We start from the raw sequence: 21,774 nt of genomic DNA, 5'->3' as shown, positions 1-21,774 counted from the left end.
AATTTGGAAGCATGGCCATGCCTCCGGGGAGCTCTTTCAGCTCTCAGAAGAAGCAGGGCATCCCTACCTGTGCCAACTCTCCTATTGTAGCCAAGACATTATTGATCACCCCTGGGTTTGGGTCAGGGTCTGGATCTTTCAGCTTCAGAATTAAAGCCTAAGGAAGACATGAAAAAAAAGCAGGCAAATTACCATCCTTCAAATAGAATATTTTTTATATCAATTTATATTTGAAGGTCATCTCCTAAAGGACCAAGCCAATGTCCAATTGACTTTGTTCAGGGTTTTCAATGAGGGTCTCTCTGGGGCATGGATGCTTAACCTTTTCCTTTCCAAGACCACAAAACTAGCCTAAGGAAGAGCTGAGAGTAATAGAATTTGAAAATAATTACATCTCGTTCCTATAAATTATATTTGTATAAATTTGAATGTTATGAAATGGTCTGTGCTACTTTAACATATTCAGATTCAAAACACCTTCATCTTTTAATAACTCTTTCTGGCCCCTACTCCCCCATGTCATGGGGTTTGCTGTATTTGAGTATCATTCCATTTTGGGACCAATTTTATTGATCTAAAGAATTCCTGTTGGAGAAACTCCATTTGCCAATACCTGGCCCTATGTGCTATGCAACCTGGTCTTATCAATGGCCTGGGGCATTGAAATCTAAGAGCCTTATCTAAGGTCATACAGTTGGATTGTGTGAGGGTATTTCTGATCTGGACCCTTGACTATGGTATCACAGATTAAGCTCAATATCTACCACATCCTCCATAGAGGACATTAGTTACATAAGCAAAGAAAAATCAAGCTCAGATCTTCTTCCTCTACCTTCAGAATGGGCTCCATGTAGGGACGAATGAGCCGGGGGGCATTGGAAACCAAGTGCCCCAGCATTCGGGCACTCTGCTCTTTGATTCTTCCAACTCCACTGTGTTCCAACTCAGTCAAAATCTGAAGGAAAGGACAATGTTATATTATGCAAAGGTTGTTCTAGGAGAGGCATTCCTCAAAGAGACAGTAAGGACAAAAGGATTCAGAGAGGGGCACTACAAATCATGGCCTCTAACAAACTGGGACTGGAAGAGAAATCTGCCCATCACCTTTTCTTCCAGAACTACTTGAGAGCTTCCTGATACTTCCCAATAGATGGCCCAACATCACTGAGATCTGACTGCAGGACAAATAGTCACAGCAGGGGTGGGCAATTCTCTGCAGTAATGAGGCACAGAGGCTATAAAAAGATTGCATTTTTAAAAAGGCATGGACACTGTGCAGCAAGTGGCTACTACATCAAATCTTGTGCTTATGCACTGTGGAAAGAAGTCAAGGCCAGCCCCTTTTGGTCACACCTCGAGATTTAAAATGTAATTGTAAAAATCAGTGGAGTTTTCTTGGCCTATGAAGCATGAGGCATAAGTAGATGTAAATCAGAAACCGTCCAAGATAATGTCCATTAAGCAACATCAAGTTAAGGCTGATTAACTCAATTAGGTTCTTAACTCAACAGAGAAACACTCCCACAAACCTCTGGATCATTAAAAACAAAACCTCTCTAAGCAATAAGAGAAACAGCATTTGCATCTTCCATTTATTTTAATCCAGAGGAGAGGAAGATCGGTATCTGCAGTCAGAGTCTAGTGGTTTAGTATTTGTGCACTAATTTAAACATACTGATTCAATAAACTGGGCTGCTCATCTTCCCTGGCAACCATGAATCCTTCTTAGGTTACAAATAGCAGCAAAAAGCAGAGAAGTATTAACCTAAAAGTGCTGCCCCCCCAACCTGATGGGCCACCTGCTGTTTTACTGAGGGGAGATGTGAAACCCCCAGTGGTTAAGTGACTTGATCAAAGGCCTAGAGGGGGAGGCTGTGGCTTCTGACAGCCAACCCTGCATTCTTCTCATAGCATCTATGCTCATAATCCTGTAACTGATATTCTGAGCAATTAGTTAGAGATATGGAGAAAAGTTCAAATTATGCCCCTTCTACACTGCACAACGAAACGAAACGAGACTATGCTTATCAGAACTGTCCCAGAGATTATTCAAACTTCTTTTTCTTTTTAAATTAGGCCCTTCAAAAGGAATAAAGTTTGGTGAACTAGAAAACTGACTTGCCTCTATTTCCCAGCATGAGCTACGTGAGGCAGCCCCCTTATGTATTTTGTGCTGCTTCTTCCATGAAGCCTGCCTTCCTTCATCTGCTTGGCAAGAAGTCAGCCTTCCCTTCTGGTTGCTCAGCCCTCTGAGCCTTCTATATCTCCTATGTGGAGTTACAATTAATGTTTAGACCAGCTGGTCTCATTTTCCAAGGATAGTGTAAGCTCTGAGAGGGCAAGGACTGCATGGTTTTTCACTTTATATCTCTAGCACCCACAATAGGACTTAAAGGCAAACTTCTTAAAAAAAAACCTCATTGGGGGCTGTTAGCATAACAAAATGTGCTCATCAAGAAAGAATTGTGGAGTGTGAACAAAAACCAAAGACTATTACCTTCAATTTAGAAAAAAAAACCTGTTATCTTATTATGTAATTTTGCTATCTCTTACATTTCATTTTTCTTTCTTAAGTATATGATCTCTCTCTCATCACATTCAACTGAGATCAGTGTATACCATGGAAACAAATGGAAAAATTAACAGACTGCCTTCTGTGGGGGGGTGGGGGAGGAAAGCAAGAATAGGGGAAAAATTGTAAAACTCAAAATAAGTAAAATCTTTCTAAAAAAAAAAAAAGAAAGCTCATTTTAAATAGTTCTTCTGGACAAGCTGTTCTCAAGGCAAAAGAGAGGTAGGAATGCACAAGACACAATGATGTCTGTCCAGTTGGAGCTCAAATCCAAGCTGCCACATTTACAAGTTGTGCAATCCAGGATAATTTACAGGCCTCGATTTCTTCATATGCAAAATGGGGATGTGATATTGTCTTGGCAGAACTGTTGTGAACTTCAAATGGCATTCCACATGGAGTTTTGCAAATTCCACCCTCCACCCCACCCTCTATTTTTCAGTCTTCCCTCTTCCTGCTTTCCAGGTGCTCCAGGTGTTCTCTCTGACTGTCCCATGCCTGTACTGCCTCCCCCTCCTGGCTTCCTTCTTTCAAGACCCAGCTAAAGTCACCAACCACTTTGCGAAGCCTCTCCTGATTCTCTCAGATGCTCAGGTCTTCTTGCTACTCATCAGCTCCAATTTCTCTTGTGAAAACAGAACTCTTTGTCATTGCTCCTTTTGGACTGGAAGCTATTTGAGAGCAGGACTGTCTTTTGCCTTTCACTGTAAGCCCTGTGACTAGTGAAATGCTTGAATATAGTAGGTACTTAATAAATGCAAGCTGATAGATTTCTGTGACTTTGGTTTTTAAAAAATATTTTGATTGCTGAATTTTGACTTAATTGGTTTCCTTTATAATCCTGTTTTTAAAAACATTATCATGAGAAGGGATTCATGGTCTTTGCCAGATGGCTTAAGAACTCCTGCTTAAAGTCAGCTGTAAATAAATGTCAGCTATCAGAACCTTAATAAGATGGGCAATGAATCAAACCATTACTGAAACAAATCATTAGGTTGCAATTCTAATTTACTAAATGACACCTTCCTGATTTGAGAGTTCCTTCCAAGGAAGCAGGCCACAGTTCATCCTTCCTTGTTCTAATCTCCTAAATCACAAAAATAAAGCTTAAACCACTTTGCAGTATTTTATGGGCTTGGCCCTCTTCCTTCCCTGACCCCCCAAGAGGTCAGTCAGCCAGTCTGGGCTGTCAGTCCCACTGGGAGGCACTCTTTGCCCCAGCCAGGTCCTTTACCTGAATGAGCATCTTCCTCAAGAAAGGCATGACAAAGGCAGGGTTCATGCTGCTGAGGCGGCCCACGGTGCAGATGGCCAGCTCCCGGATCTCAAAGACCTGGTCATTAAGGGCCACAAACAGGGCCTGCAGGTTCTCCGCCTGGGCCAGGTGAGCATCAAAGCGCTCATCCAAGGAGGCCAAGACACAATAACGAATGTCAGGGTCTGGAAGAGCAAGGGAGAGCTTCATCATGTGTCTGTCTGCTCAATCTCACCTCTTTCAAGTCTGTAAATTCCAAAGACACTAATAAACATCCTATAAGCATTATGGGATGTAAGATCCTGAGGATATCAAGACCAAAAAAAACTTATGAACCAGTTCCTGTCATCCCTACAGTGTACTTGTGAGGGGAGGGGGGCACATTATGTGCAGAGGTAAGTTTATACAAAATAATGTCAGGAAGGAAGAAGTATTAAGACTCGAGAGAATCAGGAAAGACTTTGCTTAAGGGATAATAGTTGAGGGGTGGCTAGGTGGCACAGTGGATAAAGCACTGGCCTTGGAGTCAGGAGTACCTGGGCTCAAATCCAACCTCAGACACTTAATAATTACCTAGCTGTGTGGCCTTGGGCAAGCCACTTGAACCCATTGCCTTGAAAAAAAAGAGATAATAGTTGAGCTAAGCCTTGAAGGGTTTTACAAGTGGAGGTGAGGACGAAGTTGCAGGCATGGGAGATAGCCTGGGCAAAGGCCCTCTGAGTCTGGGGAATGGCTAGCAGAGCAGAGGGCAGGAAGGGGAGTGAGGTGATGAAGTCTGGAAAGGTGTTTGGACCACAGAGCTTGGACTCTTATCTGGGGGCAGTAGGAAGTTACTACAGAGGGCAGTGACCTAAACAGATCTGTCTTGGCAATTTGCAATCCAGAAGTGGATGGACTTGAGGGGATATGAGTGGATGGACTTGAGGGGATATGAGTGGATGGACTTGAGGGGATATGAGTGGAAGCAGAAGGCCTATGAGAGCCCATTGCAAAAAATCTAGGCAATGAGTGGTGAGGACCTAAGCGAGGGTCCTGGGGAGGTGAGTGAAGAGGACAGAGAAGAAGGTATCATAGAGGTCACAGACTTAGTTGTTTGGGCAGGACCACTGATGTGGGAGAAGGAAGAATCAAAGAGGGATATCAAGATTACTGAGTGACTCAAAGGAGGGGGGGAACCTCAACCTTTCAGCTACCTAGGCTTAAACCCATAAGATCCCTTAGTATCTTTCTACATCTGGGACCAATTATCACAGCCCAACTCTGAAAGCTCCTCATCTTTCTCTCATTTGACCCTCTGGATTTTGTTTGGCCAATGGAAATGAAAGGGAATGGAATGATATAAAAGAAAGAATGACTTTAAGCAAAGAGAGCAATCCAACCAGGACTGACTGGAGCTGTCAAGCTCAAAATCTCTGGAAAGAATGATCTCACCTTCAAGGATGGATCAAGGCAATTCTTCCCCTAGCAGGGAAGACTCTGGTGCACTTAAAAGCAAGATTGTGGTTTCAAAAGAATTTAGTCCTTTTCTCTACAAGGTCAATAGCCATAAAGTTGGAGAAAAGAGCGATGACAGTCATAAAAACCTGAGATTATGTTGGTTATAAATTCATTGGAGCTGGAAGAGGCCTTAGCAACTGTTTAGTTCAATCATCTCATTGTTACAAAGGCAACACCTTATCCTATTCCATAGGCTAAGTGTTGTATCCATGGTTACACAGGTCAAAAACAGAACTGGGAACCAAATAAGATTTCTGACTCAAAATTCAGGGCACTTTGGAAGTCTGAACTGATGACTAATCTAAGAATTTGGATTTACTTTCTTTAAAAGTTTCTCTACTTATCAGCACAATAACCATGAACCACGATGAAAGAGATTAAGATGGTAAACTCCCCAAGAGGAGGGACTTCATCTATCCTACTTGCTGGATAGCAGCTAGCATGGTAAAAGGCCCAAGGCTCTTTAAAGTACTAGAAATGTTCTTAGGTTCTTGAAGGCACAGATCCTTCTCTTCTCCAGACTCCTGTTTTGCAAATAGACTTTACCTGGGTCTGTTATTCCAACCACAAGCAATTTGCTGAGCACATCTGCCACCACCTGCACAGCTGTTTGGCTGACCACGTGAGCGTGACCGCTGATGAGGTGGATGGAGGGTGTGAGAAGGCGGGAGCAGGTGCGGGCAGCCTCCATTCGGATCTCTTTGTGCTCGCTGTTTAGAAAATGATCAGCACAATGGCGGACAAACTGGGTCAGAGAGTGGCCTGGGTGCATGAGGGGAGAGAAAACAGGGCAGATGCCGGGTGACAGAGGTCATGCTTTCCACAATCTTGCTCCTTGGCTTCCCATCATGTCCCAGCTGTTGCCCAGGCCCCTTAATCCCCATGACTTCATTAATTACTATTTTGTTTATAGTGGTTTACATGTCGTCACCTCCATAAGGCTGAGGGAGGTCAGAGGATTCATTGGTCCTTCCTTTGTGGCCCTGATGCCTGGTACGACCCAGGGACACAGGAGGCACTTAAGCTTGGCCTTGGTCTGAGGGGGCAAGGTAGCATGTAGGGAGAAGAGCAAGGAAGGCTGGAAAATAACCCTCTACTCTGTTTGCTCCGTGTCTCTGAGGGGAGATGATCCAAGTGTTTCTGAACTTCTGAGGAGGGGACTCAGCACACACATATAACTAGCCAGAAGGTGGTCTGATGGGGGCATTCCCAAGTGGTCATCTAGGCAGACATTGCATGAAGGAAGGATGGTGCCTGGGAAGCTGGATCCCTTTACACAGTGGGTTAGTCCATCCTGAGCCAGCTCCCCAGCCCCTGGAGGGGCTCATCACAGCCTGGGGGGGGGGGTCCTCATTTCAGGGCACAATAAAGAATTCCAAACTATCCAAAGACAGCAGCCCCCAGCAAGGTGGGGGTTGGGGGACCCAAGATCTCTCCTCACTGACAGATCCACATCCCAGAATCTTAGACCTGAAGCCCCAACAATACAGGTGCTCTGTGAGGAAGTGGTCATAGGGCCCATCTTGCATTGCTTGAGAGCAGTGCCCAACCCAAATCCAAGGCAAGGGGAAATAAAATCACTTAGCAACACATGGAGGAGTAGGTCACAAGCTCAATACCTATCACTCTGACTCTGGCAACATCTCCAATTTAACTTAATTTTTAAGGTTCAACTCCATAAAACTTGGAACCCTGTTTCTCTTAAAAGCCCTCACAGCCTGTTTCCTGGCCCCAGTTCCCAGTCCATTACAGGCTGAGTCTCTTACCTTCAAATTCAAAGCTTCCCAGGGTTCGGAGGGCAAGAGTGATGCTGCCTACATCGCTGGCCTCAGGGAGGCTGGTAAGGCTGGGGGAGGCCAGTTGGTGGGCCAGGCCTTTGGGCATCCCAGGGTGCCGGAGGGGCTTGTGCATGAGGACCAGGGACAGCATCTTGAGCAGGCCATCCTGGATGTCTTTCTTCAGCTGTGGAATCTGGCGGCTCAGGTCATAGAGCACAGCGGTCAGGGCAGGGCTGGGGAGAGCAGGGGGTAGGGATGGGGTTAAGCCGGTGCTAGGGAAGCAGCTCCATAGTCCATCCTTCCCTGGTCAATCACCGCTGCCACTGACTTCCTTCAGGGCAGGGCAGACACTCCCTGAATTGTTAGTCTAGGTTCAGAAAGTAACAAGTTCCAATCACAATATGTAAAACCCCATTCCTGTGCTTGTGTTTGATATAACCACATGAGAAATGCTTCCTTTTTCAGTCAGCCCTCATGCCTAACAGAGATGGACAAATATTATTAGGTGACATAGGCAGATGAGCAAAATAGGGCTTGGAAAGGCAGAGCTACTGGCCCAGGGTAGTCCAGCTTGTGACCCTGATAGGTTTGACCCCAGCAACAAGGAGGGTCCTGCTGCTTGGAGCTTACAGAAGCTCATATGAACACATACCTCAGGCCCACGGCCAGCATGGGCTCGAGAAGCTCCTTGATGTCCTGCTGGATGCCTGGTCCCATTGCTCGGGCCAACATGCTAATGCAGGTGAAGACAGTGGCATCCACCTGAATAGCCTTCTGCCTCCTGTGGGGAAATAAAGACATGGTCAACTTGAATGGAATGAACAGACTGTCTTACTCCCAACCTCAGGATCATCCCTGAGGAGATACATGGAAGTGACTTAGGTGCATCAGGAACCAAACAGTCTTGGGGAAGCCGAGTCCAACCTTGAACACCACCTTTACTCCTTTGAGCTGTTTTCTCTCTGATCTCTCTTTTATTAAAACTGTCAAGGATTATAACCCCCAGTTCTCAGAAAAATTTGTAAAGTTTGATTCAGTAAGTAAATGAGAAAGTTGAGGATGTGAGCAGAGTTCTCTGTCCCAGATCACACCCTACTGGCCAACTCAAAGAAGTCACCTGAGCTCCAGTCATAGGCTAGGCTTCTGGGAACCTGGGAAAGAATGGAGGTGGACAGCCCTTGGAAATCAGAGAGCTAGAAATGGACCCCAGAGGTTGTCTAGTGTAGCTCTTAGAATGAATCAGAAGGGGCTTGAAAACCTTCTAGACAGGTAGTCCCTCCAACACTCCAGGTTGGGGTGGTCTGTTTCACCTGTGGACAGGTCTAACATTTGGGGATTTTCCTCTTCAACCCAATGCTCCTAATTCTGCTTTCTGGGTCTCATCTTGAAGACAGATGATACCTCCCACCAAGGACCTGAGCTGAGAGACTTTCTTGGTTTGCATCCTGCCAGACAAGGCCTCTAAGTCTCGAGGCCTAGATGCAATACTGCCTGGTAATTTTCTACCTGGGAGCCCAACACTTCAGAGGTGACTAGAGCAGGACAGTGGACAAAGGGACATGGGTCTCTTTCTTCCTGGACAGAAAGTTTCTAGATACCTGCATTATGTCAATTGTGTTAAATGACAACTGCCCCATCTTTCTCTGGATTGGGGGCCTGGACCTCCTATTTCCTCATATGGTAGGAATTCCTGATGTGCAAGTTTTCTTCAGTGATATAGGGGCTGGCACTTCCTCTGCAACTCAAGGTTTCAGAGACTTGACTGAGGGGCCCTGAGAAGTTCAATGATCATAATTTACATCATGTCTTTGACTTTTCTAAAATACTGATAAATGACTCAATTTAGGAAAAGTCTAATCCCTGCCCTCTCTCACCAAACACTGGAGGGACACTCTTCCCTGTATCATTAGCCATGTAGTCATGCCAGAGAAGAGCTTGGATTGACATGGAAAGGGCCAGGTGAGGTCAATGGGATGATTACAATCAATTGCTTACTTAGGGGCAAAGTCCTTGGGTGGGAGGGCTGCTCGGATGATCTCCAGCACACGGGGCAAATAGACCTTAAATTCAGATCTCACAGCCACGGAGAGTAAGCCGAGGGCCTGGAAAGCAGCCGTGCGTTCCTTCTCCTTCTTCACGCAGCTAAGAACATGGTTCATAGTGTCCTGGAGGTACTGAGTATCTGAAGACAGAATAGAAAGAGTCTCTGGGTCTGGGCTTGGGTGGTCACACCCCATTTACAAATTCAAGTGGGACATGGAACAAGCTGGGAAAGGTCAATGGATGGATTCAAAAAGCTCCTACAATCCTTCTGAGAATCACCGGCCTTATATTAGATACACATAAAGCAGTTTTGGAAAGAGGTGGTGCAATGTTAAAGAGAAGACAATTTAAAGTGTCTTCCTGACAGTAAGACTGACCAGTTGCCTTGTTCTAAAATAATTTTGCAGACTCATGCTTAGCTATCTAGATCACAATCATCAAGCTGAATTTCATCTTTATGAAATACAGGTCAAATCTCACGACAGTGAATTCCAAGGGATTGTATAAGTTATTTTGTATTGAAAACTACTTCCAATAACAAATGGGCCAACGACTCGGAAATCTTTTTGTTGCTCAGATCTTCATCATAATGATACTTAATGTAAGGGGATTAAATCTGTAATTTGGAAAGCTTCAAATGTCTTCCATCTAATTTGCATAAACTAACATCCATATGCCAGCAATTCAAATTAAAGTGTTAACTGCTGACATTGTCTCAATATTGACATTTCTTGATTCTTTTCTATCTCTGATCCCCCTGATAGTGCCTCAGAAGTCCTACACAGAAACATATGGGAGACACAGAGGGACCCAAAGAATTGCAGAAAGGATAATTGGGATTTTGGGGGGCAGTGATAGGACCACTGAGGGAAAAATGAATTGCTGTGTATCCCAAGAAGTTCCCTAACCACAGATGAATGTAATGGGAAAATGATAGGCTGTGACACTTTCACAAAATTATTGTGAACCACAGGATCAAAGATTTTGAGTTCAATCAATCTTAAGGTACTTAAGAGTCCAAACACCTTGTTTTACAAAGAAAGGGAAACTAAGGCCCAGGACTTACCCAATATAGCTCTATCTGGGACAGAATTTGAATCTGGATTTTGCCTAAGTCCTTGTCCACTGGGATCCCAGGCTTTTAATTTTTTTTTGAGGTGGGGGGAGAGGGGGCACAATTTTAATAACTCAGAATTACAATATGCAGCTGGGTTTTGAAAAAGGAATCCAAGAGGGCCATTCATTTCCCTTTTAGATCTGGCATGCTAGAAAAAAAGGAACTGTATACCTCCTGTGTCACTAGAATCACAACTTTGGCAAATATAGCTGAGATTTCTAGAATCTATATTTATGTGAACTCAGAACAACTAAGGCATGGCTTTTACCTAGAAAGCTTCTGACAAGTGGCCTGTACCCATATAATAGGCATTCATGAGTTCCTGTTAGGTCAGATTTCAATTATATATTTTAATGTATTATTTAAGAAAACAACAGAAAGAGCCTGCATCAAAAGCACAAATCTAGAGGCCTTCTAAGACCTTTCTGTTCTGTTAAGCAATCCCCTGAGCTTATGAAGGTAGCTGCTTCCACAGAGCTTTGCCTTTGATCTCATGGAGCTGAAGTGTTAGTCCCTTTTGAAGTGTGGACATAGTCACCCATTTATTTAGAGTGAGTTGTCTGAGCCTGTCTGGTCATTAAAGAGGGCAGCATGCCAGGAAGGAAGAAGAGGGGGAAAATGAAAAAAAGAACAGCTTACTCCCCTGCTTGATGGTTTGGATACTAATTCTCGCCTGCATGTGACACCTCCCTGGCTATATTTGTCCTGCCGTTCTGGCTCAGCTACAGGGTCTGATATGAGTCAGTGTCTGGGGGATGAGGGTCTGTAAAGGAATAGGGCTGGATGGCCACCAACTCTCTTTGAGCTCTATCTGTCTCACTGTAGACTAGCACTTGCTTCTTAGAGTCCCTCAATGCATGCCAAGTGTGTTGGGATACTTGGAAGAGGTCAGCCTCACCAGTGAAGGCAGATGGCTGGAACGCAGCCAGGCGGGGCAACAAGTTGAGGATGGTCATCTGGATAAGGGAGTTCTTGCTGTTTCGGCATTTAAGTACCCACTGGCACACCTGGGACAGCAAAGGTAATAGGTCAGGATGAGAAGCAGGGGTAGGGAGGCTGGGAATCAAAGGATGGCTTGTCTTGGCTCACCTGATCAAATTTCTCTTCCATCAAGTCTCTGCAACATCGGCTTTCCACCAAGGTGGATTTGGCTGGGAGGGGAGATGAACCAAATCCCATAATGCCTTGGTGGGCACTGTACCCCAGCAGGCCAACCAAGGCATTGGACTGCTGGGGCTGCACCGCCTGGAAGCTGGTGAAGGGGGTGATGTGGCGAGGCTTTGTCCCAAAACCCATGAGGTCTTTGCAGTACTTGTCATGGACTAGCTGTTGCTGCGTTATTTCTTCCATTTCTTCTCGGAGACGCTGCAAAAAGGAGAAAAAAAAATCATCTTCTTGTAGAAGCAGCACCCAGCCTTGGGTTCTATGGTTTTAAGAGCATCAACACCTCCCAGATGGAGAGGCACTCATCTCTCAGATGGTCTGATGGGATGTAGCCCTTTCCTAAGCAGCTTCAAAGGTGCCTCAGGTTTAAAAAAGGGAAGAGCACCAACTACTGAAACACTAGAGAAACACAGGGGGGTAATTAGGGCTTAAGACCCAGCCAAGGGGGGAAATCTCTACTTCAACAAGAAGATGACAAGATGCTACAGTCTCAGGACACACACCATCCTAAGCTCAAATGTAGGTGATGTGAAGTCCTGATGGTGAGAGACCACAGCTTCTCATTTTGACACCCCCCCCCCCCCAGAGATCTGTAGAGAAGAAGGTCAAGACTTTTTCTCAGAATTCCAAGGTTCATCAAAATGAATGAGAAAACTTGGAGTAGTGACAACATAGTCATTTTGCTTGTGCTAAACCATTCAACACTTAGTTGTCAGCAAGTCCAAATCCCTCAACATTAAGCTACTGCTTGATGTGACTTGACAGTCCGCTAATTCTTGGTCCACCCTCCCTACGAAGACTAGGACTCTTTATTTTTAATTCCTGGGAAATTTTGAAATGAATAGTGATATTTGATACAGGTGGGCATCAAAAGAGATAGAGCCATTACTTGGAAATTTTTTTGGTAAAACCACAGGGTAGATAAGATTGCATGGCAAAGGTCCCAGGAGGGCACAAAACTTGGCCCCTGCTTCTGGCACTCACCTCTCCTTCCATGCTGCTGATCCTCACAAGCTCATTGAGAATCAGCAAGGCCCCATGGATCCGGTCATCCCGATTCATGCCTTTCTCCTTGGCCAGTGTCTCATCAAAGCCCTTCTCAGCTTCTTCATAGGTGTGCTGAGTAGAAATGGGGGATGTCTTCAATGACCACATTCTAAGCCAGACCTCACATACCAGTCAATTTCGTGCAAACACCCCGGGGCTCTATATAGGCACATTACTTTCCTGCTATGGTGATCTAAAAGCATTTGCTCTTTCCTTGAGAGCTAAGTGATGCCTCCACCACGTTGTCTTGGAGTAAGTAAACAACATACCACATTGTTTTCCCTGGGGGTGAAGGGAGACATGAACCATAAGGTAGTTCTATAGATCTAGGGTTTACTAGAAAGGGAAAGGCTCTCTTCACTCTTTTCTGCAAGTTTTTCATTTGTCAGGTTAAGTGAAGGCCATTCTATATCAATGTTTTGTTACTCCAAGTGCTTACTTGGGAACTTTTTAAAGCATTTTCTCTGTTTTGTAGAAAACTAAATATGAACCGAATTCTGGGGGTTCCAAAGGAAAAATGGGGTGTGGGGACATGGGTGGAAGAGCACAGCCTTACCAAGTGAACCGAATTTGTTTAACCCAAAGCTCTGGTTTGGGACTCCTGATAAGAAGTCTGGTTGAAAACCAGAGGATGGAATGTTGCTCTTCTTTCTGGGGCATAAGTGAACACAATGGTAAGAGCACTGAGCCCTCAAGAGGGAATCCCAGCTCTGCCCCTTACTAGCTGTGTAATCTGGGGCAAGTAACTTCCTCTCTTGGGGCCTCTGAAGACTAGAAAAGTCCTAGGAGGGCCCTCCCACTGGCCTGAGGGAAGGTCTAGGGAGGCTCTGTTTAAAATGCGTCCTCTTAGGGTCTCCAGAATGTCCACTGCACATAAAAGTCTCTGCTCCAGAGACAAAGAAATCACAGTGCACCTCCTGAGTGACTCAGGCTCTGCTCACCCTGTACCACTGTGGTTTCTGCATCTCCTTTGGTTCACGCTGGGTGGTAAGGATCAGACAGGCTCGGAGGGCAGAGACGGCTCCCTCCCGGATGGCCTGTTTGGGGTCCCAAACTGCCACAAAGATGGTGTCAAAGAAAGGCTGCACTTGCTGGAAGAAGAAGGTGGGGACACTGATGGCCAGCTCACGAAGGACAAGAACCTGGAAGGGAAACGAAGTTGATACCTTAGTATTTATTCTGTATGACTGCCCACCAGAGGACTGCAAGATACTTTAATTATCTTGCTGGGTTAGGACCTACACTGTCATTAGCTCTAACTTGGGGTGTGTTACTCTACCTGTATTCTGACATTTCTGTGACATCTCCATGTATTTTCCTTTAAATATATAAGTGTGCATGTGTGTGGTACGTACATACGTACGTGTGTACACACACACACACACACACACAGTCCCCATTCATTTCTTTTTAAAATTCTGTTTGGTCAGGGCAACTAGGTGGTGCAGTGGATAGAGCACCAGCCCTGGAGTCAGGAAGACCTGAGTTCAAATCCGGATTTAGGCACTCAATAATTACCTACTATGTCCAACCCACAGCCCACATGTAGCCCTCAAAACCATAAATAAATGTCATAAATAAGTATTAAACTCTATATGTGGTCCTTGATAAGTTTTTGTAGAGTAATGCTGCACAGAAGAACTGAAAGTTTGATAGAACTGCTCTAGACAGAACTCAGTCATCTGTCCAGCCCACCCCCATGCCAGACTCTGACTCGTCTTCAGAGTACTCACAGCTGCATGTCTCCGGCCTTCATTACGGTCAGCACCCAACCATTCCAGGGCTCGTTTCACCTCAAACTCCACATATTCAGCTGTGCAAGTATCTCCTGCCATGGCCAGGCGGCCAATGGCCTTAGATGCCATCTCCATGACAACTGGGTCATTGGAGGGAAGGAGGTTTCGAAGGTAGTTAGCAAACCTACCTATGCGGGTGGCATAGGCTTCCACTCCTATAAGGCTGGCTTCGAGGGAAAAGAAAGAAAACATGAGATGAGGTTGGAATACATCTTACTGAAAGTAAACTGCCCAGAGAAAACAGTAAACCACCTATCCCATTATTTGTAATACAGTAATCTCAATTATTCTGTAGAACAAATGGCAGGGAAAAGCAGATAATCAAAACCTAATTTTGAATTTAAAAAAAAACAGGTCCCAGTTTCAAATCTATTACTGAAGCCCCTCATGTAGGCCAAATTTATCTATTTGGATACAATTACTTATCTGGTCCAATCTTGGTAGAGATGCAGATGAGAAGGGAGGTGGCCAAGACACAAAAACACTAGCAAGGGGCTTGGACAAGTAAGTCAATGAAATCTGACTGCCTTTGGTGACTCACAGCCCTGTTCTGAAAGGACTTGGGTGGTCTAATTCCTGACCACTGTTAACCCTGGGCTATTGATCAAAAATACAGAAATCAGAGGCCAAGACCCTGCCTGGCTGGTTATCTCTTACCTATAGCCAAGATGCCCCCTTTCCGCTCATTGGCATCTGAGCTGGACACCAGTTCAAATATGTGATGATTCAACTGGTCATAGAACCGAGTGGACTCCTCCTGACTCATCTGCAAATTGAGGAGAGAGTAACTTCTTTGTCCCCTGAGGAAAGGCTCCTGCTTCCAATCAACAATTCAACAACATTTATGAAGCCCCTCCTAAGTACAACAAAGCTCTGTGCTGAGGATCCAAAGACAGATCCTCCCTCCTGAAGTTTAAGACATACTAGGGAAAACAGCACTGCCACAGAGAAGTCAATATAAAATGCACATAGCAACATAAGAGCAATTTAAAGAGGAAAAGAAGATGAGCAATGGAAGGAATTGGCAAAGGCCTCATAGAGGAGCTAGTTCCTGGGCTTTGTTTTGAGGGAAGCAGGGATTTTAGAAAGTGGAGGTGAGGAGGGAGAACATTTGTGGCATTGGAAATCACGTTCCCAAAGTTAGAATCAGAATGGAAAAGCTTGGAGTTCAGAGAGTACAGAAAGATAAGGCTGGTGAGTTTGGTGGGAGCCTCAAAGAGGATTTTTTTAAAAAATTTATTCTTTTAATGACTCCAAACATTTTCCACCCAATTGCATGCATAGTTGTCAATTGATAGCTGTCAATATTTATCCTAAGTTTTTCAGTTCCACATTTTTCTACCACTTTCTCTTCCAACTCTCCTCCCCATGGCACTAAACAATCCAATAGAGGTTATACATGTACAATCACGTTTAATACATTTCCATATTAGTCATGATGTGAAAGGTGAATTGGAACCGGGGGGGGGGGGGGGGGAGAGAAAGTAGAAAGATAAAAAGAGTTTTTAAAAAATGAACAGTCTGCTTTGCTCTGCATTCAGACTCCAGTTTTTGTTCTGGATGTGGATGGCATTGTCCATATCAGGTCTCTCAGGATTGTCCTTGATCACTGAACTGCTGAGAGGAGCTAAATCCATCACAGTTGATCATTTCACAATGATGCAGTTAGTGGTTCTGCTCACTTCATGCAGCATCAGTTCATACAACGCCTTTTCAGGCTTTTCTGAAGTCCAGTTGCTCATGATTTCTTACAGAACATCACGTTCATACATCATAGCTTATTCAGCCATTACTCAAATGAAGGTCATCCCCTCAATTTCCAATTCTTTGTCACTACAAAAAGAGCTCTTATAAATATTTTTGATCCTGTGGGGCTTTCCCCCCCTTTTAATGATCTCTTTGGGTGCAACCTAGTATTGTTATAGCTGAATCAAAGAATCTGCACAATTTTATAGTCCTTTGGGCATAGTTCCTAACTGCTCTCCAGAAATGTTGGATCAGTTTCCCAACTCCACCAAAAATGCATTGAACAGTTTTCCCACAACCCTTTTGACATCGATTGTTTTCTTTTTTTTTGTCATTTTAGTCAATCTGACAGGTATGAGGTGGCACCTTAGAATTTTAATTTGCATTTCTCTAATCAATAATGATTTGGAGCATCTTTTCATATGACTAGTCAAAGTTTTAATTTCTTCATCTGAAAACTGCCTGTTCATATTCTTTGACCATTTATCAATTGGAGAATGACTTGTATTTTTAAATTTGTCTCAGTTCTCTTCATATTTTAAAAATGAGTCCTTTATCAGGAATACTACCTATGAAAATTGATTCCCATCTTTCTGCATTCCTTCTAATCCTGTATTAGTTTTATTTAATTTAATGTGGTCAAAATTATCCATTTTGCAATTTATGTTCTTTAACTCTTCTTTGTCATAAATCTCTTCCCATTCCATAGATGTGACATAGACCATTTCTTGTTGTCCGAATTGGCTTATGATGTCACCCTTTATGTCTAAATCTTGTACTCATTTTGACCTTGTCTTGGTGAGATGTTGGTCTGTGTCTAGTTTCTGCCATTCTATTTTCCAGTTTTTCCTGCAGTTTTTGTTTGAGAGTTCTTATCCCAGAAGCTAGAGTCTTTGGGTTCATCAAATAGTAGATTATCAAAATCATTTACTACTGTTTCTTTTGTACCTAGTCTATTCCACTGATTTACCTCTCTTTTTCTTAGCCAGTACCAGACAGTTTTGATGACTTGTTGCTTTATAATATAGTTTTTGATCTGCTCCAGCTAGACTCCCTTTCTTTGCATTTCCCCCCCTCATAAATTCCCTTGATATTCTTGACTATTTGTTCCATGAAGGTGGGCTTTTAATGAAATACTGAGGATTCTGTGTTTGAGGCAATTGGGAGTCACAGAGGAGTGACAAGTCAGCCCTGTTTTAGGAAGACTGGTTTACAAGTTGTATGAAAAATAAGTTGTAGATCAAAGAGGGGAGAAGCAAGGGGACTAATGGAGCTATTGAAGTGGTTCAGGTAAGAAGAGACATATAGTTGATCTCTGATACAAGGGGCTTCCGTAGAATGAAAAGGAGGGATTGAAGACAGGTCATAAATGAATAAACAACAATTTGGCAAATGACTGCGTCTGGGAGTAGGAGAGGGAAGAGGTGAGAGCTACTCTAAGGTTTCAAATCTGAGTGACTGGATGAATGGGATGTCCTCAACACACACACACACATACACACACACACACACACACACACACACACAAACACACACACAAGTAGGATGAGAGAAGACATTGCTACAGGCCCATTTCCTAGTTTCAGAAGGTCAGACTCCTGCTTGAACCTGTTTCCATATGGCAACTTTGCAAGAAGATAGAATTGATAATCTTTGGCTGGGGAGGCATATATAGCTGTATAAAAGGACACATCCAGCAGGATCCCAGAAACACACACACAAACTTGTATAGTGGTGTAGAGCCTCCCAATCCCCTGCCAGGCTCCCACTGGGTTTGGGAGCCGTGCCACCAAACCTAACCCCATCCCATGCCAATGCTGCCCTCACCTCTCGGAGCTCCAGGGTGACATAATGCTGCAACTCTTTGGCAGCCTTAGCCCGCGTCTCCTCGCTGCGGCTCTTCAGGCCGGTGGCAAACTGCTGTAGGATGGTTACAGTGCCCGACATGGTGGCGCTGGGTCCAGAGCCTGGGGTTCCTACAGAGGGGGATGACATACTCAATTAATTAGAGACTCAGGTAGAGAGCTAGAGATAAACTCAGAAAGTCCATTAGTTCAAGATTCTCATTGAAAAGAAGCCTATGTGATGAAACAAGCTTCCTGTCCAAGCTCAAACAGAACTAGTGAATGTCAAAGCAAGGCCTCCTGACTCCAGGTCCAGTGATCTCTCCCTAACGTCACATTTCCACCAGCTGGGCTGTCACTCGGGCTGGTTGGAGCTCTCTGCCTGAGGGCCCAAAGCTGCCAGCAGTCCTCCCTCCTCCACCCCCCTCAATGAGCCAAATTCGGTGATGACATCATAACCCCGTGTCCTCAAGAAAGACCAGTGCAGACCCTGGAAAGCTCAGTACAGGATTTTAGCAAGGTCTACCCCCAAATGGCAGCAAGTGAAGATTCCCCTGGGGACTCTGCAGAATAAAGGCCCAGAAAACTTTCTTAGTTCTGTAGAGATATCCTGAAGTCAAGAAGTTTGACCAAATGACCATTTCTGACTTTCTGAAGCAGGCATCCCCAAGAGGTGTAAGATATGTTAGACTTCCAAACTATTGATTTTAAGAGTCTGACCACATCTAAGTTTCGTTGAAGGCAAGAGAGTCAAGCTCATATCATTTCTCTGCAGAGAAAACAAAGGAAGTCATGACATATTAATAACTGCAAAGTACATTACAAAATACCATGGGTTCCTAGGCCTGAGACTAGTGGGGGAAACTATAGCACTCCTAATTCTGAGTACCTTCCCAAGAACAGAGGCCCCTTAGTCTTCCTCTCTCCCAAATGACCATCATGTCCACTACAAAGAACTGACCTAAATGGACTAGAGCATGAAGCATAGTGTGGTGGATACCAGGAAAACTTGGGCTTTAATCCCAATACTGACTAGCTGTGTGACATTGGGAAAATCACTTAAACTCCGCTCTGTGCTCTCTACCTATAAAATGAAGAGGTAAGACTTGATGAACTCTAAGACCCCTTCTAGCTCCAGATCTAGGGTCCCATGACCTATTCACAAGCAGAAGTCTTCATGAGTCTATTTTCTGGGGAGTGGGCCCAAGAGAGGTTGATCTAGTGGAGAAGGGGTCTGGCCAGGGAGGCAGGTGAGCTGATAAGGGGATTCTGAAGTAGTGAGATTAGACAGATGTAGAATTTTACAAGAATTCTATCTCTGAAATTCTCAGAAGAACCCCCATTCCATAGATGTGACATAGACTATTCCTTGTTCTCCTAATTGGCTTATGGTGTCACCCTTTATGTCTAAATCTGGTACCCATTTTGACCTTGCCTTGGTGAGATGGGAGCTATGGGTACAGGATGGGTCTGCTTCTCTGAAGCAGGTTCTCAAGAGTTGGAAGGGGCTTCCGAGTTCATCTAAGTCACTGCCTTCTTGGGAGTAGGTCCCCTCTCATTAGAGATCATCAATTCCATTTAAACAAACAAATGTTAAGTGTCTCCTATAAGTTAGGCAGTGTGCTGGGCACTTGGGAGGTGAAGACAAAAGAAATCATTCCTGCCCTCAGTTTATGTTCAGGTAGGGAGTAGAATATGTACTCAGGGAAGAAAATGGGAGATAATCTGAGTAGATTTTTTTGGGCAAGACCCTTAAACTGAGCCTCAGTGAGTCTGCAAGCCCAGGTAAAAACGTTGTCTAAAGATGTTTGTTGGCTTGGATATGCCATGGAGGGGATTGTTGGATTAGGTGGCCCCTTTCATCTTGAATTCTGAGAAACATAAATGCCAGAAACAACAACCTAGCCTCTGCTTAAATACTCCCAGGGGACAGGGAACTCATTACTTTACAGTGTGTGCTAAGTAATACAATTGGAAACAAAGCCTCGAACTAAGTCTCTATCTCTGGGGACAGTTGGTGGCGCAGTAGAGAAGCACAGGCTCTGGAATCAAGAGGATCTGAGTTCAAATTTGACTCAGACATGTAATACTATCTGTGTGACCTTGGGCAAATTACTCAAGTCTACTGTCCCACAAACCAAAACCAAGTAGAACAATAGTGGCAAGCCTTTTTTCTGTCAGATCATTTGGATATTTATAACATCATTTGAGGGCTATATTTGGTCAAACTTTAAATTCACCCCTAAAAAGCTTCTAGATGTATTGAATTTTGAATGCTCACCTGCCAGACCAATATGGTCCACAGACTGGAGGTTCCCTGACCCTGTTCTAGAACATCCGTCTTTCTTACCTGTAAAATGAGTTTAATCTCATTTGTACTACCCACTCCATAGTGGTCTTCAATCCTAAAGCAGTGCCCAATCCCTGGTCAGCCAGCTTTCTGATCAGCTCTTCCCAATACTGAACCTATCACCTATCTCCTAAAAATTCTGACACTCCACTCCCGATTCTCTGCTCTCAAGTCATGCAAAAAAATTTAATCTTTCTGCTCTGTGACATATAGTAACTGACCTACCCCAAGACTGTTTTTTTTTTAGGTTTTGCAAGGCAATGGGGTTAAGTGGCTTGCCCAAGGCCACCCAGCTAGGTCATTATTAAGTGTCTGAGGACGGATTTGAATTCTGGTACTCCTGACTTCAGGACTGGTGCTCTATCCACTGTGCCACCCAGCCGCCCCTGACTGTTTTTCTTTAAGGCAAAACCACTTCAGTTCTCCAGTATAATGTTCAATTTAGGTAGATCCTAGAATGCACCCTTAGTTTGTTTTTAGAGTAGTCTGTGGTAGAGGGTACATCCAGAGTCATTTCTACAAAGTGTTACTGAAGTAGGACCTATGATGTTTATGGACTCTCGGGGCAGGGGTTGAGAGATCATCTAATTCATCTTTCACTGACTAAAGACGGCAAGCCCTAACTAAACATCCCCTGCTCCCCTGAAGCCCTCCAGGGATAGCAGAAGTTTTCTCATTCTCATTTGAGAATGACACGACAGTCCTTCAGAAACTTGAAGAACTGCGCAAGAACCTCCCTAGCATGGGGCCTGGGCACTCCTGGAGCTCCAAGGGCCCCCGGAGTCCAGCCAGTTCACATCTGACAGCCGGGGGGGGGGGCTGGGGCGGTCTACTGAAGTGGGGGGCTGTGGGTGCAGGATGGGAATCTCGGGGCAGGGGATTCTCCCCCAGCTCTTCCAGTCTGGCCCTTCTCCCCAAACCAGCGACCCCCCACCATGTCCCACGAGCTCATTATCCCATAACCCCGGGCCGGACTCTGGGGCCGGGCTCTGGGGCTGGGTCCCCCGCCGGGTCTCGCCGGGTCTCCCCGGGCCATTTTCAGTTCCCTGCGGTGGGGGGGCAGGCGGCATCCTTCCTCTCCAGTCTGCGTCTCCAGAAGGCTGCCGGGGCGACGGCCCCCCGCGGGGGGGCTTCCGGGGGTCCCTGGCGCTGGGGCCGGCCCTCGTGCCGGGGTGTTTGTGGTGAAGGCCCGGCAGGGAGGGCCGGGCCCCGGGGGGCCTCGCGGAGCCCGGGGGCGCGCAGTGGGAGGCGGATGCGGGCTCCAGACTCACCGTGCCTCGCGGGACTCGCGGCCTCGCCTCCAGCCGGGGCCGCCGCCGCCGCCGCCGCTCCGGAACCCCCTCACCCCCAGCACCGCCCGCCTTCCCTCCCGGCTGCCCTCCGAGCCGGGTGGGGAAGGGCGGGGCACCGGACGCGCCAGCCAACCGACGGAGCGGGAGCGGAGATGGACGGGGAGAGCGGCCAGTGGCAGAGGAGGAGGAGGGACGTTCTGGAACCCGGTCCCCTCCGGAGGCGGGACTAGTTCAAATGGACAAACCAGGTATCCAGTGACAGGCCAGCGTCGG

At 45.4% G+C, this 21,774-nt stretch overlaps 1 protein-coding gene across 1 annotated transcript in view; it reads right to left on the bottom strand.

The window, feature by feature from the left end:
* Positions 1-21,589, bottom strand: part of MTOR (mechanistic target of rapamycin kinase) — a 110,851-nt gene extending 89,262 nt beyond the window's left edge. Inside the window, exons 1-15 of the mRNA XM_074218464.1 lie at positions 21,481-21,589; positions 17,843-17,991; positions 14,927-15,035; positions 14,207-14,436; positions 13,415-13,615; positions 12,411-12,545; positions 11,352-11,627; positions 11,161-11,269; positions 9,098-9,284; positions 7,755-7,883; positions 7,091-7,335; positions 5,871-6,086; positions 3,807-4,012; positions 833-955; positions 68-157 (exon numbers count right to left, since the gene is read on the bottom strand). Of these exons, the coding sequence (XP_074074565.1) occupies positions 68-157; positions 833-955; positions 3,807-4,012; positions 5,871-6,086; positions 7,091-7,335; positions 7,755-7,883; positions 9,098-9,284; positions 11,161-11,269; positions 11,352-11,627; positions 12,411-12,545; positions 13,415-13,615; positions 14,207-14,436; positions 14,927-15,035; positions 17,843-17,962 (2,376 nt within the window). The 5' untranslated portion in view covers positions 17,963-17,991; positions 21,481-21,589. The remainder of the gene's footprint in view (positions 1-67; positions 158-832; positions 956-3,806; positions 4,013-5,870; positions 6,087-7,090; positions 7,336-7,754; positions 7,884-9,097; positions 9,285-11,160; positions 11,270-11,351; positions 11,628-12,410; positions 12,546-13,414; positions 13,616-14,206; positions 14,437-14,926; positions 15,036-17,842; positions 17,992-21,480) is intronic.
* Positions 21,590-21,774: the final 185 nt, after the last annotated feature.

This window comes from Macrotis lagotis, chromosome 1 (genome assembly GCF_037893015.1).
Source record: "Macrotis lagotis isolate mMagLag1 chromosome 1, bilby.v1.9.chrom.fasta, whole genome shotgun sequence".
Taxonomy (NCBI): Eukaryota; Metazoa; Chordata; class Mammalia; order Peramelemorphia; family Peramelidae; genus Macrotis; species Macrotis lagotis.
The sequence above is the reverse complement of the archived record's forward strand: the minus strand, read 5'-3'. Positions and strand labels throughout refer to the sequence as shown.